This window comes from Tyto alba, unplaced genomic scaffold (assembly GCF_018691265.1).
Source record: "Tyto alba isolate M040663 unplaced genomic scaffold, T.alba_DEE_v4.0 Super-Scaffold_23, whole genome shotgun sequence".
NCBI classification, from domain to species: domain Eukaryota; kingdom Metazoa; phylum Chordata; class Aves; order Strigiformes; family Tytonidae; genus Tyto; species Tyto alba.
In genome coordinates, this window is record NW_024881297.1 from 3,953,666 (window position 1) to 3,973,190 (window position 19,525).

Here is a 19,525-nt window from a genome sequence, read left to right on the forward strand (position 1 = left end):
GCAGAGAAAAGAAGTATTCTATTTTAAGTTGTAAACTTAGAATAATGTAGATACGATTAATAAAAGAATTGTTTTGTGTGTATGTGGGTGTAACTGTGGCAGTTATCCTGAATACAGAGGGTTGGCTGACAATAATTTAAAGTGTCATTAACCTCAGGACTTATTCCACATTCATTAATCATGTGTTAGTATTAAACATATTCAGTGCTGTCTCTGATTTGCCATTTTTTAGGAGTATAAAATTCCCTTTAAGATATCTGCAATCTTTCTTTGACTTACATTTACATTAATCTGAAGTTTGTTTGAAAGTGTGTTGTGTTAGTTATAAATATTTACAATTATTAATATTGTATGTTTATTGCATATAGTATTGCAAACATGCACCTCGCTCATCAGGGAGAGGTTAATACTAACATGGGAGGATTTTGGGGGGACTTCATGTCTTTAACTGAGAAGAATAGTCTCTGGTATTGGAGAATTTCTCGGTGTATTGAGCAAGGGTGAGGCTGAGGTTACTATAATAAACACTGAAAACTGAGCTAGTTTATTCTCCCTAAATTAATAGTCTGTTGTGCAAGATGCCTTTACTGATGATTACAAAAGCAAATGCTATCCTATTACGGTTTAGGCATCTCTAGATGGACACTTTATGCTGTGCCACCTGTTACAGAATCTAAGGTACTAATGAATGACATTCCAGGTGTTACGAAAATAAAATGTTTTGGATAGTTCTTCTAAAGACTAAATTTACGAGGCTTTGCTTGATGGGTAATTTGCTTAGCAGTATTCTGCTTTTTTATGTAATTAAATTTGAGGTCCAAAGACCTTGTAGCTTGGGTGCAGTTGACTAACTGCATAGATTTGATGGGTCACCTATTCTGCCTTTCGTATTTATTCACTAACTCTTAAAACCCTTACCAGAAATATGGAAATTATTACATACTTTTGTCTGCAACTTTTTTTAGAGCCATCTAGTGGTGTTTAGTGAATCAGTGTTTTATGATACTGCGGAAAATCACTCATCTTAATATTCCCAGAAAAAGAGCTCTGAAATGAATATGTAGAAGCCTCTTCTCATCCTGTACCAATTACAGTGATTCCTCATTCATAGAGTCTACTTACTAGTCACTTAAATTGATCTACAACGTTTTAGAGGAAAGGAAAGCAATGCATATTACAGGTAAAGAACATCTTTAATGCTGATGGAGTTGACTGAGAGTGCACTGACAGTTTTGATAGTGGTTTTACTTCTTTTTATGCAGTGATATCTTCTAGAAAAGAATCTGAGTGTGAAGGCTACTTTTGTAACAGAGGTACAATATGAAAAAGTACATCTTATTTTCACTGACTAGCTGTTTTATGACAGAGAACTTTGAAAATTATTTGTAGGAATAAAGTTAGGACTGGAATGCTGATAGAAGTATTGATCATTGTGAACAACTATTCCTTTAGTCTTGCTGTCACCTTGTACTTTATTTCCTTGGGGTGATTCTCAGCCTTTTCAACTTAAAGCTCTACATTTTGCTGTAATTGAAGAAGTCCAAATATCATAGCCTCTGTTTGAGTTTTACCACTTTGTAGTGTAGTTCATCAAGGCAGATAGCTTAAACTGCTCTCTGCTTTCTTATCAAAAGGCTCTTGGTAGCTCCAGCTTGTTCTGTTCTTCTAGTTCATGCTTCAAGCTTTTCTCAGTATAAGAGTAGGATCTACTCTGCCTGGAATTTCCTTTTCTCTCCGTTGTGCCCAGACCATGGACCTCTGTGCTGTAGCAGTATGTGCGGCATGTGACAGGTACTCTTCTGTGTCCCGTGTGCGTAGGAGCACTGCCTCATGGGCATTAAAGGAACTGTGCGGCGCAGTACAGACGGTGACTTCATCCATGCTAATGTTGATATTGACCTGATCATCACAGAAGAGCCTGAAATTGGCAACATAGAGAAACCTGTAGAGATTTTTCACATCATTGAGCATTTCTGCCTTGGACGGCGACGTCTTCATCTTTTTGGAAGAGACAGTACAATTCGACCAGGTAACCGTTATGTTTATTTTTGACAAATAGCTAAATTTTAATTTACTTTAATAACTCTCTTCTGTTATCTGAGCCCACTTGATGGGGGCTTTTGATAGAAGATGAGACAATAATGGGTAATCCTAATGCACAATTCTTCTTCCAGGACTTGCAGCAGCTGCAGAACTGTGTATTTCTGCATGTAACCCCATTTACCCCACCATAGGATTACAATACCACAGAAAACCAGATGAGCTTTCCTGGTGACATCTCCATAGTGGAAATCTAGTCAGGAGTGAGAAAACCTACTGGAGGGAGACATTTCCCAGGTTTCCTACCCTCCCACTCGGGTAACTAACCAGCCTAATGTTCAGCAACAGGGATTGTGGCTTCACCTGGCAGTTCTCCCAAGACTGTGACAGTAGCAAAGTGACTTCTGCTCTAGTTAATGTTCTGTCTCTCATGATCAAATAGCAGAAAATTTTGCTAGAACTGAAGAGCTCACATGCATATTTTCTTAGCAAGAATGTCTATCTTTGGGTGAATCCTCAGCCTCTGTTGCATCATCCAGAACCCTACTAGGTGATATTAAGTTAGGCTATGATTTCTATTAATACTATGGAAGCAAGACTAAGTCACCAATACAGTTTCACTCCTTACTGTTAAGTTTTGTTTTCTAAATATTCATTTCTAGAAGTAAATACTTGCTCAGACAGTTTACATTTTTGTTTTCTCCATGTTATCTCTAATTGAAGGTAAATGCTGAAATTATTCAGTATTCTACTGGAGTACTGAACTGCATGATTTCTGTCTTTTTACATTCATATTCTGAATATTTCCTGCCTATTAAACTTATATTTTTGACTTAATAGTGAAGTAAACTCCACACTACCTCTAAAAATCAAAATGTCTTTATAATGTGCAAGACAAAGTAGCAGAATTCTCTGCTTGTAAAATTAATATCAGTGTTCTAAAGAGGCTTCCAGACATATGACATAGGTCAGACAGTAGATCTTAAGGAGATACTTTTTTGTTGTTGTTTTTGTTTTATGTGAAGATCTATCTGTCAGTCACAAAACAGTGTTGTTTGGACAGTCTATGACAACTATCAATTTTTTTCAGAAGAAAATGTTTTGTTAACCAATGTGCCCTGTGTTTCCACTTCTCCAAAGCATGATTTCTTTCTCTAAACTGATTTTAAATCCCTATGAGCTTGGTGGTGGTCCTTTTGCCAGTCTCTGAAGTCCCAGTGTCTTACACTGCATGCTGCATTTGACATGATAAAAAAAAAAAAATGCATAGAAGTATGTGGATCAGATTGAAGGTAACTGCATTTTATTTGTTTTGATGGTCAGGCCTTTCAGTTTATAATGCAGAAGTCATAAGGGACTTTCACTGGAGAATACAGACTTAGAAGAATCTATTTTGATGCCTTTGTAGACTTTTTTATCTGTTGTAAATGACACTTATGCCCTAAAGCCTAATGTGAAATACAATTCAGCAGTCCTGCTTCTTTCAACTACCCATGAATGCTTGAACTGACAGACAACAGACTTCAGATTGCAGATAGTGTAGTCATACTGCACATACTGATGGATACTGAAAGTGTTGGTGTCTGAACAGTTTACAGTAACAGCATGCCCTTTTCAAAAATAAGTGTGGGGGGAAGGTGAGTGGGGCAAGTGCTATAGCTGTGCTTGATTGAGCTTTGTTTAACAGTTTTGTGTAACACTGTTTTCCCCTAAATAGAGATTAATAGTTTGGATGAGAGGAGAAATGTATACAAGTCCATCTGTGGCCTAGTTTGCTGCATGTGAATGATAATAATTACAATATATATATATAAAAAAAATACTGCTTATGCTTTTACTGCAATTGGAATAGGATATATATCAGTATATAAGCGGCAAGCAGTAAGTTACCTAAATAAATTTCAAGGTGTTTTTTCTCTCTTGCTCATGCAAGTGACTATTGGCCATTCCTATTCTTTAACTGGCCTTTGAATTTAAGACTCTATGTGTGTGCGTGTCTGTGTGTTTTCAGGTATTACTTCAGTGCTGTTGCAGGCCAGTTCTTCTTTGTTAATGGCCCACAAGTTTGGTTTGTTTTTTTAAATGTGCCGGAAGCAAGGTGAATGTTACAGAAATTCCCGCAGTAAAGAGAACACTGTTAAAGAACTGATCTTGGTTTTGTTTTTGGTTTTTTTTTTTTTTTTTTAATTCTTGTTTTTCTTGTAAGCATGTTGAGATCATTGAACTACAGTTGTCTTCATTACTTTAGTATAGAACAGAAAATTAAATTCCCACTGACATTTTTTAAGTGGTCTGAGCCCCATTTTAGGTCTGACCACTTCTTCAGCTCATAATATGAGGAAATAGGAATGTGCTTGTTTTAAATGTCTGCCTGCCTTGATTCATGTTGTGAAGCTGAAGTGCCTACTGAATGTGCCCAAACAGGTTAATTTAAGTCTTTAAGCTCTATTTTCATATCATGTAGGCTTCAACAGAATTGTTACTGTATTGTGTTTTCAGATATGTGCTTCCATCATGCTGTGCTCTTGGCTGCCCTGTCATGACTGGTTTCTGGAGACAAAATTACCTAATTCAAGTTTAAATGCCTTTTAAAAAGGGGAGGAGGATGACATTATTTTAAAATTAGATTAATTTACTGATCTGGTTTAGTCTAGTCCCAGAGGGGCTGGCAAGCGTTGTTGCGGTGTAAGAACAAATAGGAAGGAGGGGGAAGGGGTCTTGTGAAACCACAGCATGAATGTTCCCATAGCCGTGTGTAATTTAAAAAAGAAAAGAAACCCCTAGAAGTATCAAACTAAAATTTTAACCTTTTAACATCTCTGCCTTTCTTGGAGGTGACTTCTTCATTCTGTTCAGGACAGGTGACGTGTAGATAAGTGTCTGTCTCTATCACTTGAGTGTTCATTTAGTAGGAAAAAGACAGTAATAGCCTTGAAGCATGAAGGTGGTTCTTGCTTTGGTTGATTCTGGTTTTGTTCCCTAGGTTGGCTGACCGTAGGACCCACCCTCACAAACAGCAATTTCAATGCAGAAACGTATTCTTCATACTTCACAGCTCCAAATTCCCACCTGACTGGCTGTACTGAAGAGATTGAGAGACTTCGGCCCAAGTCACCACCACCCAAGTCCAAGTCTGACCGGGGAGGTGGTGCTCCAAGGGGAGGAGGAAGAGGAGGGACTTCGGCAGGCAGAGGAGAAAGGGGCAGAGAGAGGAACAGAACTAACTTTCGGGGTGAGAGGGGTGGCTTCAGAGGGGGACGTGGAGGTACCCATAGAGGAGGCTTCCCCACCCGCTGATGACTGTTAAGTAATTGCTTGTTCCCACGGTCCTATGCCTCATCTCTGAATCTTTTTCTTAGTTTTGTTTTTGCTAAAGTGAATTATTCTGGGGACTCAGGATAGATGACTTTTAAAATAATTTTTGGTGCAAGCAGTTAAAGGTAGTCTGCCTTCCAGTGCCTGGCCCTGCAGCCAGCAGCATGGAGCTCAGCCTCCTGGCAGCTGCTGTGTGCCAAAGCAGGGGGCACCATCTTCAAACCCACAGAGAAGACTGAAGTGAAGATACCTGCTCTTCCCTTATGAAACTTGCAAGGTGTGGGCTTTATTAACTGTCATTTTCTCCAAAACAGGGATTCCTCTTCCTTCTGTGGAGGTTCAGGTTTGGACTGACTTGGATTAGTATGATGGAGCAGGCATGAAATGTAGTTCTGAATTGCATGGCCATAGCAGGCTTACTCTCGCATTCATGGAAGAAAAGTGCTGTGTCTATATTGACACCTATTTTAAGTTCTCTGAAGCCAAGGAGCAAATTGAATAAATAGAATTCTATTTTTTTCTTACGTGGTTTAAATTTCCCAAATTATTACTGGGAATAGGGAACAAGTTTCTATTTCATTTGTGGTGTACATGAACTCGTCATGTCTGTCTTGAGGAGAGTGGCAGTTCTGTGCAGTCCTGTGTTGTGCTTCATGGGAAGCAAGAAGCTGCACATTTATATGCAGTCCAGAACTTCTAAATAGGGCTGGATTGCTTCTTGAGTAGGGATTTTCACCCAGCATCTGTTTGTAATAGCCTTGTTCTTTGGTAGGGAAAACCAGGTTTATTTCAGAGCCATTTCAGTGTGCGTAGGAGAAAGGCCTCATTGGATGTCACATTGGGAATGGAGGCGACAGTGTGAGAGAGTGCTTCCTCAAAAGTCACCTGGGGAACGAGGGTGCAGTAACAGAAATGAGTGTTTTGCTCTGCCTGTGAGCATTATGCGCATTGGAAACAGACTGTTGGTGATCAGCCCCAGAGTACGGTTGGAAATTAAAGCGATTTGCTCTGGTATGTACAGTATTTGTTTTTAGCAAAACCACTGAAAACAAAAAAACTCTGAACTTGGTCAGGACTCAGTAGACTGAACACACCTGTCTGCTGAAGTCTTATAATCTTAAGTGTGGATTTTGGAAAATTGGCTTTTAAGTCTCATAATGTTTCTCCTTTGAAGCCTAGATTTTAAATAACTGTCCTGTAAAGTAGTGGATTATTAAACTTGTTTATCAAAGCTAATGTTGAAATATTTTTCTTAGTATTTTGTGGGTTAGTTCTCCTTGAGGTTTTGGAATTGCTGAGTTTTACTGTGGTTTCCTCCTTGCTGTTGTACAAGAGCAGCTGTAACTGTTCTTTCAGTGCATGAAACCTTAGCGCAGAAATTTTTGTAGTGGCTGGTCAACTTTGTGGCCTTGGTAGCCTGCTTACTAAGGGCCTGCTGAAGTGCAAATGAAACTCACCCTTGTTTACGTTTTGCCTCGTGCTGGAAGGGTAGTGCTGAAGGAGTTTGCAACTGCTTCAGAGCCCCAGCCAGAGTGGGGCTCTGCACTTGCTTTGCCTGGGAACACACACGCGCTTGCCGGAGCCAGCACGAGCATTCAAACAGCACGTGGGAACGAGTTGCAGAAGCTGAGGAACACGGTGCAGAAGCTGCCATCAGTGGACTGGAAAGAGGCTGGACACCTTGAAAAACACCTCTGCTTTAAACTCAGGCCACATCTGGTTTGTATAACGTGAAAGAAACAGTTGTTCCATATTTTTGAATCTAAATTAGAAATTCAGTGACCCTTTTTTGAATACAATGATGCTAACACGCAGGCCTGTACACTTCCATACAAAATGTAATCACAAATACTGAAAAATGTCTAGTGCAGCAGATCTCTACAAACATGAATTCCTCCCACACAACTTTTTAGACAGTTCTGGGAGACATCAAAGAGGAGTCCAGGTGCCCAATATATCCCCCTCTAGTTAAGGGGGTGAAGATGCCTGGCTGCCTGCATGGGTGGGGGCTTGGGGGTGTCCCAGGTGGCTGCCTGCATCCCTTTGGGGATGTCCCCCAGGGGGGTATGAGGACATTCCAGACACCTGTGTCCCCTGCATTGCACCCCTTGTGCAAGCCCCTGCTCATTCCAGAATGGCTCCTTGTGCAAGCACCAGCCTGGAAGCACAGCCGTGCGCAAAGAGGTGAGCTCACACACTCCCCCCCTCGGGTGCACGTGTGTGCAAAGCCACACACCCCACACTGCACACGTGTGTGTGAGGCTGTGCCAGGCCCCAGGTCCCTCTACATGTGTGAGAGGCCCCCCTTCCCCAGCATGTGCACCTGTGTGTGCAAAACCGCTTCCTTCCAGGGTACCCCGGGCGCTGCAGCAGGCCCTGACACCCCCTGAGCTGTGCCTGCCTGCCGGCCCTGGGAAGGACTCGTTGCTCCCAATGAGCCATGTCCCCACCCCTGTGCTTGGCGTTGTTCGGGAGCTGCTCTGGGCACTGATGCTCTCTAAAAGCTGAGTTCATCTGCTGGCTCTGGCCTTCCCAGGCTGCGTGTTAAGCCTCCCAGTTGCTTTGTTGAGCCTCCAGTGGGGCTGCTGTTCTCGTGCCGACTTTGGCTCTGCTGGGCTGATTCCTGAAGCGGTTCAGCCCTGCTGCAAAACAGGAGGGGGCCCGGGTCCAGCTCGGGCTGTGTGGGTGTGGAGCCTGCTCTGCTGGGCATGTGCCCCCCCAGTTCAGCCGGCATGACTGTAGTCACCAATTTATGGTGAGTGGGGAAAAGGGGGGGGTGGAGTGCCCCAGGCCTCTCTGGAGGAGCAGGGTTAGGGGATCAGGCTCTGGGAAAGTGCAGGAAGATGGGCAAAACCTGGCTGGGACAGCCCGTCCTGGCACTTTTAATTCATCAGGGAACTGGCCCATGCATGGAGCGACCCTTCACTTAAACTCTGCTCACTGCCTCATCGCCCCCTGTCCCTTTCCATGGGCCAGATTATTTTTTAAGACTCTCTTTACACCCCTTGAAATCTCCGCAAGGTATTGCAGAGCCACAGCTTCAAGAAAAAGCTATCCCCATCCTCTCTTGGCCTTGTGCCTCTGCTAACAAGCCTTCTCCCACCTCCAAAAACACCCCTCCTATTCACTGGCACTGAACGGGGGTTGCACCTGGATCCTGCGGGCCAAGGAGGAATGAAAAACGCATCCTCTCCCTGCGGAAACAGCCAGATGACTGAACCGTGCTCCCCTCCCAGCCCGGACGCCGGGTTGGAGAACACCCTTAGCTGGTGCTCCCAGCACCCTCAATCCCTGCCTGGCCCTCACCCCACGCTGACTGCACCCCAGGACTTGCTTCTCTCCCAGCCCTCTTCGGCAAGGTTGCGGATGGGAGAGCTCGCAGCGGTTTGCTTCGCTGCCAGCCCTCCCGCGCCTTTCCCCCCATAGCCGTGGCCACGAGCCCAGGCCGTGTGAGGGCTGGCTCCTCGGCCTGCCCTGGCAGGGCAGAGGGACCCGTGGGGCCAGCGTCCTCGCCCGTGAGGCGTGTTACTAACCAATGAGGGATAAAGTGATAAGCACCTAACCAATGTAATTGTGTAGTTTGAAGTGTATCAGGACCTTGGAGTTCTTTTGGGTAGTTGTGTTAGCTTTGTGGAATTAGTACCTGACACCCCTCTTTGTGCAATTATGGAATACGCTGATATCTCAGCTCTTTGTGTGAGATTGACTTTTTATAGACCAGGTAACAAACCCTGTTTGAGGGACAACACTGCTGCTTAGAAAATAATCATCTCTTGTCATTAGATGCTGATAAATGAGCAGAGACACAGAGTCCCTCCGACTCCAGAAATGCTTTGTGTCAGTGATAGACCGGTACATGGGATGTACCTTTGTTCTCTTTGGAGAAGTGGCGTACTCTGTTTTTGTGCTGGTTGGGCAGTACCTGACAAAGAATTGTTATTGTAAGAGAAGTCTCAAGGTAACAACTCCATCCAGAGTATGTTTGGTTCTTTTCTTGCTTGGTTTTGCATATTTGTGAATGCTGGTGGATGTATACCAATACTTCTCACTCATCCTCTTACAGAAAGGCACATCAAGGCAAAAAATGATTTATTATAATCTAGAAAGACATTTTAACTTGCCAGACTGCATTTTTACCCAGTCTTGGTAACAACTAGCTTACTGAAAAACCCTATAATGAAACATGAAACTTGTTTTTGTTAAGTAATTTACTGCATGGATTTAGGATGGTGTTTTATTCGGCTAGAGCTAGCCTCTTTCATCTTTCTTTGGAGCTCTCACTTGTAAACCAGGGCAAGAGAGAAACTGAAAACAGGAACTGTAGCACGACTGCACTTTTCTACAGTGCCAGAAGAGAAAGAAAAATCAAATGCTTTTAAATCTCCTCCTAGTTTGAAAAGCTCTGTACTTTACTCTTTTTTTTTAAAGCCATTTTTGCCTTCTCTTCCCCGCCACTCGCTCCTCCAGGAGAGGCCCCAAGCGCCGGGGTCGGGCGGGCTGAGGGGCCCCTCACGGGCCGGGCCGGGCCGGGCCCCTCGTTCTCGCCGGGCGGGGCCTCTCGTTCTGGCCGGGCCTCGCCGGGCAGGGCAGCCGGAGGCCGCTGGCCTGGGGCCTGAGCGGCACCTCCGCTTGTTCTGGTTTTCCCGGAGAAACTCCTTTGGGCCCGGGCGGTGGGAGCAAGGTCGGCGCGGCCGAGTTTTAAAGGTAAACGGCTGAGGAAAAATGAAAAGTAGACGTGTGTTAATTTCTGCTGTTCGTTTCAGGCTGTAAGGACCATTCACCACATGCTTTCCGGGCTATTTCCAGCCTGAAATCTAGTCAGCTATTTAAAAATAATGGTGAAAATACTCTTTTATCATCACCACTCTCGGACCTCATGTCTTTGCAGCTCTTTTTTTCCATTTCTTAAAGCACAGGTAGAAAACTCTCAGTATAGAATAGTATATACTTTGTTTACCGTTCAGTATAAGTTATGCAGCCCAAGAAGAAGGGAAATGGGCTCTGGGGTGTTGTTGAAAGCACACGGCTCCACTCTAAATGAGATGAAAGATATTTTTTTGTTTTATTTGGGCCATTCCAATTTTAGTAATTCCTAAGGCTTCTGGAAACTGTAGGAGGTAGTGTGTTTTCAGAAAGAAGTGTTAAAACTCAGTTTGACAGTGGGGGGCCTTTAACTAGTCTTTTATAATTCTGTCTGCCCTGTGTGAGACCCTTTGGCACGCTGTGGTTCTTTGGCAGTGTCCTGTGCGTGCTATCCCAGAGATGGGATGTCTGCTTGCGGTTCATGGCGTGTGCTGTGCCACAGCGGTGCTCACTGGGACAGCTTGGGGGCACGATGAAATGTCCCAGAAATTTGTCAGGGAAAGCAGTGTGATGGAGAAACAGTCACGGAGTCTTGGTGAGAGAAGGCCAGAACTCTTTCCTTTGCTTAGAGTAAAAGAACTTGTTTATAGTAGAATCCTAGTTGGTCAGCATGTTCTACTTGTATTCTTTTCTCAGTTTCACTTGCACAGTTTAGTCAACTGCTGGGTGGAAGTAATAAGATATTTTGAAACAGGCAATTTCTCTCCTGATAAAATTTAGATAGACATTAACTGTTAAGTTTCCTGAGTACCCCTCATAGCAGGAGCCCAAGACACCAGTGTCAAGATAAGTACCTGAGAATTAGTTTGGAGCACCCCAGGGCTGAAGAAGGGATGAGCTAACTCCATGACCACATATGGCCAAAGGAAACCCAGAGTTCATTCAGTGGACACTCTGAGGAAGACTATGAACAACCACCAGAAGGGGAAAAGACCCTAACCTTAGTTTTATCATGCATGCTCGGACTGTATAAATAAGTTCCAGGGAATCTTATGTATATGTAGATTAGTTCTCAGAAATCCACTGAATATGTATAACCTCGCAGCATATATTCTCTGTGATTTTACGCGTCTGTTGGAGCACTCATGGTGGAGTGATCCCCAGTGCTGCTAATAAAGAGTACCTGCTTAACAGTTATATTGGTTTCTAACTGTTGGATGAATTTCTGTGTTTTATTGGGAGTAGGCAAGCACCTTCTGGGCAAGAGCATTCAACTCTTTGTGTTTGGTGATCTGATGTGGAATGTATATAGCAAACAGCTGTGTCTTTGAGTGGTCTGTACAGATTATTTCCTAACATGTTAGATACAGATGCATCTCAAAATGCATGGCAAAACACTACAGTTAAGATTTTTCCTTTAGAAATTTAAGAAAATGGATTGTAATTCTACGTGGCCTTGTTAGGATTTCTCTTCATCTCAAAGTTGAGGTCCAATGCCAGGCGTAAGTACAGATGATGTTGCACATATAGAGGGTATTTGACTCCTCCATAAGATCTGTTGGAAGTTAGCCACAGCGTGCTGTGTTTCTGTCTGTCTCCTTGATGAAGTTTCCCTCGTGTCTGTAGTCACTGTTGGGATGTTAGACAGGGAGTGGGGTTTGTGCTGACAGTGCTTTTGTGATAGAGCTAGAAAATAAAAGGTTGCACACTGTCTGCTCTGACCCGTGTTTTCATCCCGGTTACCAAGCATCGAAAGGTAAATACTTAAGTGACGTTACTCAGTTAGACACTCATAGAAGGTGAAGGCATGGGAGAAGAGTCTGCTGCTGTGTGTTTGTTTTAGTCAGGACTTGCAGTTCTCGGGTATAATTTTGTTTCAGGGATGAATTCTTTGTTGTAGATGGAGCTCAGTTTGTTCTTCCTAACCACAGACAATTCCATGTTGTTGTTAGTGCAGATCTCCCTTTCTCTCTTTTTTTTTTTTTTTCTTTATTATCCTTATTTTTCATTTTTGTGCTCCAAATGCTCCCATGCTGTGAAAAGAGAATGTAGATTGCTTCTGTAAGACTCTAGGAAGAAGTGAGTGTGAGAGCAGTTTATTACTGCCTGGTTTATAGTTAGGCTTCTGCCTCAACCAGTTTATGATCTCAGTTACACCATTTCCCCCTGTTAGTGTTTAACATCAGATGCTGTAGAGAAAAATGTGACAAACTGTGAAGTGGGCAGTTCCAGAACAATCATTCCTTGAGGGACGTGTTTGAAATGTGATTAGACCAGGAGGAGGGAGAGCTATATTTTTCCAAAATTCAGAAAACCTTAAGCGGAATTTTTATTTATGCTGATAGTTCTGCAGAAAGCTGCCTTATTTGAATGAAATTACTTGTGAGGATGTTGACTTCGATGGAATTTGAAGGCTTTTTCCAAGCAACAGGGTGAAAGGATATGATAAAACTGGTAGAACAAAGAGAATGGTGTGGGGGGAAGGGGTGTGTTGGATGGGACTACACAAGGACGGCGTATCTGGAGCAAGGAGAAGGATTATTGGTAGGTATTTCACTGCTTTTAATAGTGATAAGTTTAAATTGAAGTCAAATGCCATTTACTGGTTCTCTTGTTCATTGTTTGTCACTCAAAAACCAAAAAACCCCAAACCCCTACAAACCCAACTCGAATTATGTTGTACTAACAAGGTATTTAATATTATGAAACATATCTGACAGTTCGCTGAGTTTTGGGTTTTGGTGCTTTTGTAACGTAGCTTGTGAAGCAGTGATGGTTATAAAAGGAAATTACTTTGAACTGAAGCTCAAAGCACGTCACCTTGGTTGCACTAGAGATTAAATTTCTACATGCAGTAATCACTTTTTGAAAAAGTTTGTAAGTGATGATGAAAATGGGTACACAGTTACGTCTTTTCAGATACTGCTAGTTAAAAAATCTAAACTGGTCATACTGTAAGTGTGAGAGTATGGAACGTTGTCCAACGTTCATTGTTTCCGTGGATGGTATGTGCTTGCTGAACTCCAGAATTGTTTGTAGGGCTTGCACCGGCTTGCAGAAGGAGGTGGTCTTTTCCTGTATCTTTATTGAGAATGTCAAGAGATGGACCTTGCTAAATTTTCTGTTGCACTGTTTTCAGCATCAGAGACCATTTTATGCTCATCCTGCCCATCCATGCGCATAACTGCAGCTGTATCCTGCCAGTTTTATGCAAATGGTCATGTTTTTGGTCCACTCTGGGGACTGTATAACTACCGCGGCCTTCTGTTGAAGCCCAGTCAGGGATTGAGTGTCTAGAAAGTCATACACCGTTGCTCTAGGAGCAAGAACAAAAACGTTGGGGAAGTAGTGGAAGCTGTTACTTCTTTATTACCCAACAGTCCAACTGCCTGCGTAGTCCTGAGTTAGGGTTTTGATTAACTTGAAAAAGGAGGATAGAATAGAGAAAATTAAAAATTGTTTAACTGCTTGAGAAGAAATTAGTTTGTTTTTTTTTTTCTCCCAAACTTGGCCAAATTATAATTTCTGAGCCACTGCACATCTTGTGACAAATAATTTTTAATTAAGTTTCAGTTCACTGAATATTTCCAACATAAATCAGCTTCTGCACAACCAAGCATAGAAAGGATGTTCCAAAGTGTGATTTGAAGTTGTGCGTTACTTTTAGCTTATATCAAATGTATTTTGTGTCAGTGCTCAGGGAAAAAAAGGCCTGCATATTGACAGAGAAGCTAGAAAATAGTGAATTAAGCATTGCAAGGTCTGATACTTTGTTTTACAGGATTTTTTTTAATAAACCCCACCTGTTTAGAAAAATATAATTTCTTTGCACCCAGCTCAAAATTGATACAAAGCACTCTGCAGTACTGAAGAGGATCACGACGTGATACTGGAAAAAGATTCTGGAGAATAATCAGCTACCAGCTTGCCAGGCAGCCTCCCTTACTCTGAGAAGTAGTAAAGGTCAGGAAAGGCTTGAGGGCTCCTGCTTCGCTTTGGTTTCATAGCGTCTCTTTTACATGAGTCCCAGAGGACACCAACAGGCAGTGCCATATCCTGACAGGAGTGACCTTCTTAAACAATGGCAATAAAATAATTTTGCAATCAAAAGTCCAACTAAGCCTTCGAAACCACGGCCAGCTGGGCTACGTGCTGGTGTAGGTTGGTGCTCAGCTGCTGGTGCCTGTTAGTGTGTGAGAGAGCCTGTGCTGCAGTTCCTCCTGCTCCCCAAAAAGGCTCCTGAGAAGACAATCCCCCCCAAAGCTGGAAATAGCTTTTAGTGCCCAGTGGTAGTATCCACTGGAGCAGTGGTGGAGCAGGATTTTATTTATAACAGCGTGCCCAGGTCTGCACTTCTTTCTCAATATATAATCTTAGCAATGAATTTTGGGAAGAGGGAGGAAATAATCTGTTCAAAAACTGTGTGGTAAACTGTCCTGGTTCGGGCTGGAATAGAATTCCTGTTCGTTTTGGTAGCTGGAGGAGTGCTGCAGCACACTGAGACCCCAGAGGCTGTTGATTGCTGAAGTCTGTAAGGAAGAACAGTGCTACAGTATGCACAGTGTAACAGCTACGCACCCTTGCCATCAGAAGCACAGATGATGATGGCTTGGGTGCCACAAGCCAAGATTTCCCCAGGCCAGCCATCAGCTTGAAGGTCTCTAAGAGCCTGTGCTGCAGCTGAGGAGAAGTTACCAGTCCCTAGTGGCAAAGGGACTTTCCAGTCACCATGGGAATTATTTCAATTCCTTGGTTTGGGGTTTTGGCCGTTTGGTTTGGCTGAGGGGCTGTGAGGAGTGGAGAGAGAGGGCTGGATTAGTCTGTTACTCAGATTAGGGCAGTGCCATTACAAATACCTGTTAAGGGTCACTGGCCACTGTCCTTGGTGTTTACTTTTCGTGCCTACTGTTTTTGTAGTGGGAAATAAACTGGTCAATAATTTCTACAGAAGCTCTGCTATGATACTCTCAGCAGATCCTCCTTCCAGGAACTGTTAAAACCAACAGCCTAGTACTAAAATGTTTCATTTCTTTTGTTTCTAAGCTTTTTAAAGTTCTCCTAATTTTAAAGACTCTGAGTTGCAGGTTTATTTAGAACTCACAAAACAGAAGCCCCTTTTGGCTACTTCAGAGGAAACAAAGGTATAAAGAAAAAAAAAAAAAAACCAAACCAAACCAAAACACAAAACCAAACAAACCATTGGCAAGGTATGTGTGTGTGTTTACTTGACAAAATCTTTATTACTGTCCAAGGAGTTGAATTTTAAAGATAGAGCTTCAGTTTTTGAAAATCACAGGCTGTGCTTACATTGCAGTGCAGTTAAAAAGTCGCAGAAGTACCTTGGCACCAGGACCCAGCTCAGCACAGTTGTGGAGTTACCCTCTGCGTCATTTAACCGGGTGCCTCACAGACACTCTGCTGCCCGAGCACCAGCATTTCCAGTGCTCTGCCCAGCTTGGCCTGCGCCGGATTGGGAGTTTCTACCCTGTGCAGCCAGAATTTCAGAAACCTGTAACGAAGCATTCTGTCACCGCTGTGATGCTCATACGTATATTGGCGTAAGAGATACTTGTAGTTTGGAAGGAAAAAAATGCCTTGCCAATTGGAGAAATCTGAAACTGTCCCAAGGAGACCCCAGTGATGTGGAGGGTACATCCATACTGACCACATGGCCCATGGACTGAGCTGTGGGATAGGGAAACTCCTGAGGTCTGATTCAGAGCAAGCCTCTTCCATCTCATTTTGCTCCAGGGGTGGCTGTGTGGTTGACGCTTGTTTGAAAACCAGAATAGCACTGGGAATTCAGCCTGGGGGCTTGGAGAGGGAGAGTGAGAAGAAGGAAGCATGCCTTTCCTAGGGCAACTGCTTGGTGCTGTGATGGACGACCCCCTGCAGCAGTGTCGGTGTCGCGCACAGCGGATGCGAAGGCGAGAAGATCTCCCAAGTCAGCGCTGCAGTAACGGGGCAGTTTGAGGACCTTGTTACAGCTCTTTTCTCGAATATCACCATTCCTCAGACAGCATGAGAGTTTTGGTGTCCGTTAATGTTATCTCCGGGAGGGGGTAACCATGGCAACCGCTGCTGCTCTGCAGTTCTTTGCAAAATAAGGCAGTGACATGGGAAGAAACATTTGGAAGGCTTCTTCACTACCGTCCAAGTGGTTTTGCACATTCGAGTGCAAGTACAAGAAAATAACCTTTGTTACTGAGATTCAATTAGCTCCTTCAGGACCACTTGGAAAATGGAGGAAAGAACTGTGTCAGGGACACTTGGGAGTTGATGGATATGGATGTGAGACTTCGAGTAACTTGTCGGTGGCAATAGTGGGAGATACTGTATTGTTCCATTGCATTTAGGGTATTCTGAAAATCAATCTAGCAGTGAGTTTCCAGGTTATATAAAAGGCACTTAGAGGATCGTGGAAATACCGCTGAGATCAGTTGGAGACTTTCCATCAGAACCTGCCAGCCTTATTCTAGCACTTGGCCATCAACACATCGCATCAGTTTCGCAGGGCTTCAGCGTATTTTTCAGTGCTGTCCTTTAGCATTGCTTGCTTTCCTGAACTAAGATGCCAGAGAGATTTCCTGTGTAATGCTCCTGTTAATATAGGTAAGTAATGTTAACATTGGTATACAGAGATAAAATGAAGTATCGTTCTGTGTAGCAAAGCTGTCAGAATGCTGGAAATAGCTTTTAGTGCCCAGTGGTAGTATCCACTGGAGCAGTGGTGGAGCAGGATTTTATTTATAACAGCATGCCCAGGTCTGCACTTTGAAGTGCTGCTTCAGAGAGAAATGTCAAGTTTCTTGTGATATTGCCAAGGGTGAAGTGTGTAAGAGCCATCCCTCCCAACAGTCATGCCAATTTTTGCCAGGTTCAGGTTTTCTGTAGCAAACAGAATTAGAGACAAGTAGAAAATGCCATTGCTCCCCTGTCACTGACGGTGCTATTTATAATCTGCCTAGCTGTGTGCATTGCCTTAATACCATTCCTTCCTATGCTACCTGGCTGCCAACATCTGCTGGAACAGAGTGCTTCTGCAAGACAGCCAAAAATGCCATGTCATACCATCCGATTGGAGTGGTTTGTTTTCATCTGGATATTAGGAACAACAAGACAATGTCTCTGGGTTTCTAGAGTTGTAGGTAAAGCTAATTACAGTCCTTCAGCTTGGGCTGAAGTAGGAGGGATATTGGGTTTCACGAAAGCGTGAGCTAGTTGCATCTTTCCTCTCACAACAAATAAAAGATGAGAGGAGGAAGTATAATCCCGCAGAACAAATACAAAGCTAATTCCCACCCCAAAGCATTAGGTTTTAGAATATTCCCAGAAGATTAAATAGTTTGACATTTCTCGTCTGTTTTGAATTGTTTTATTTCTGGTGTAAGGATGTTTATGTGAAGTTATTTTACTAGTTTGTTTATTTATTGGCTTTATTGTCTATTTTTCATTCCCCTTACAGAATAGGCACATCTCCTGGACAAATAGGTGCAGCAAACAGCTAAATGTCACAGGCATAACACTATTTTTTTTTCTAAGTTTAATATATGCAACTAAACAATTTGTACTGAGTTACAAATGCAGAAGCTGGAGTATACATTCTCGTCCCAAAGTTGGATTAAAATATGCTAGTGTGATGTTTGCATTGTGTGTGCACTTTCTTTGCCCCCTCCTTGTGTAAACAGGTACTCATATACACAGACATATGCTCCTAAACAATGTTTGGTTTTGTTTTTTCTTTTTTTTTTTTTTTTTTCCTCTAGAAATGGAGCTACATTTAATTTGATGGGGTTTGTTTCCCCCTTTAGCTTAGCAAAGTATGAATAAGAATTTGAAAAGAGATTCAACAGCGTCCCTCAATACAGTCCTATTACCTTTGACAGGAAGAATTCAGCTGTTTCAAGAAAAAAGAGAAAGGTTGGAATTGGCTCATCTGAACAACCAAATCCAGCAAAGGTGGATTACCATGTGCAGTACGTTCTTAAGCAACAGCAATGCTATGACAAGCTCAGGAATCGATACTTTCTGACTTTACTGTTATATGTGAAAAGCGTGAAGTCAAAGAAAACATTTTTCTAGCACTGAAGGTAAGTTGGTTCTCCCCTGGGCTAGTTTGCAGGCTGCACTCTTGACTCCTGATTTTCACGCTGAATAGACGTGGTGTGAGTTTGTACATGAAATACATTCCTCATAACAAGCAAGTTTATCAAAAGCATTAATATTTGTGAGGTAAGTGGATTTAACAAGTTTCCCCAGGAGAAATGGGGAGAAACTGGCAGATGATCAAAAGGCTATGTTTTGTCATTTCTCAAAATGTAGTTTTATGCCACTTGGCATTTTGCTGTAATTTTAGGCTCTATAAATTAAGACATAAGATACCAGAAATGACTGAATGAAACATTTGTTGGGTTTGGTTGGTTGGTTGGTTTTTTCTTCATCAAGATTTAAACTCTCTGTGACAAGTTTGGAGCAAAAACGTCCTGACATGACAAAAAAGGGTTAGTGGAGAGGGAAACGGTTTCCATACCCAGCTCTGCTGAGTCTCTAGGAGGGAGAAACTCATGACATTTGGCTGTTCTATATACAACCAACTGTTTTGGCTGGCTTATATACATATATAGACATATATATGCATTTGTTTTATATACAACTAACCTGTGACACAGAGGTAGTAGAGAAGTGAGGATATGCTAGGGAAAACTACTTTTAGACTGCGGCAGAAATACTGATGCATACCAACAGCACAGAATCATCACAAAATGAAGGAATGACATGTCAGTAATTCTACGAGACAAAGGGATGCTCAAAAGAATTCTCGTTATGCTCAGTTCACAGTGTGAAGCTGGTTTCCTTTCCTGCTGCTGTGGTAGTTCCACTGACTGGCAGGTTTTCAGCTCTAAGGTAGCTGCTTTAGGCAGGTGACCCCGGCTTCGATCTCTGCCTTGTGAAGGCTTCACAAATAATCACATTACAGTGTGCAGGATGGAGTAGCTGTTATCTTCTATTGCGTGCCAATTCTGGTATTGTTTTTTTATTTATATAATGAGATGTGGCACAGTCACATTTGGAGAATTAGACTTGTGCTAATACCAAGTGAGTTCTGACTTCAAATGTCTTTCATTGTTTTATGGTATATATTTGATAGAGCTTATTCAATGAGCGTGAACGAATTGCTTTACAGTATGAGAATGGGGTAGTTAGTTAAGCAGTATCTGCTGGGAACAAGATTCTTCATCTACCGTGATCTGGCAGTTGAAGGTGTAATGGCAGCTCCTTGGATTTCTTGCTACAGTATTTACCTGTTCAAGTGTCTATATAACTGAAAATGTCGCAGGCCCCACAGGGTTTGGGAACGGCATGCTAG

At 42.7% G+C, this 19,525-nt stretch overlaps 1 protein-coding gene across 2 annotated transcripts in view; it reads left to right on the top strand.

Moving 5' to 3' along the window:
- The window catches only part of METTL14 (methyltransferase 14, N6-adenosine-methyltransferase subunit), a 30,916-nt gene extending 19,561 nt beyond the window's left edge, over positions 1-11,355 (top strand). The window contains exons 10-11 of one of the 2 annotated variants that reach the window (XM_033007788.2): positions 1,819-2,029; positions 5,024-11,355. In XM_033007788.2, the coding sequence (XP_032863679.2) occupies positions 1,819-2,029; positions 5,024-5,337 (525 nt within the window). In that variant the 3' untranslated portion in view covers positions 5,338-11,355. The remainder of the gene's footprint in view (positions 1-1,818; positions 2,030-5,023) is intronic. The other variant, XM_033007797.2, reaches the window with a different exon arrangement.
- Positions 11,356-19,525: the final 8,170 nt, after the last annotated feature.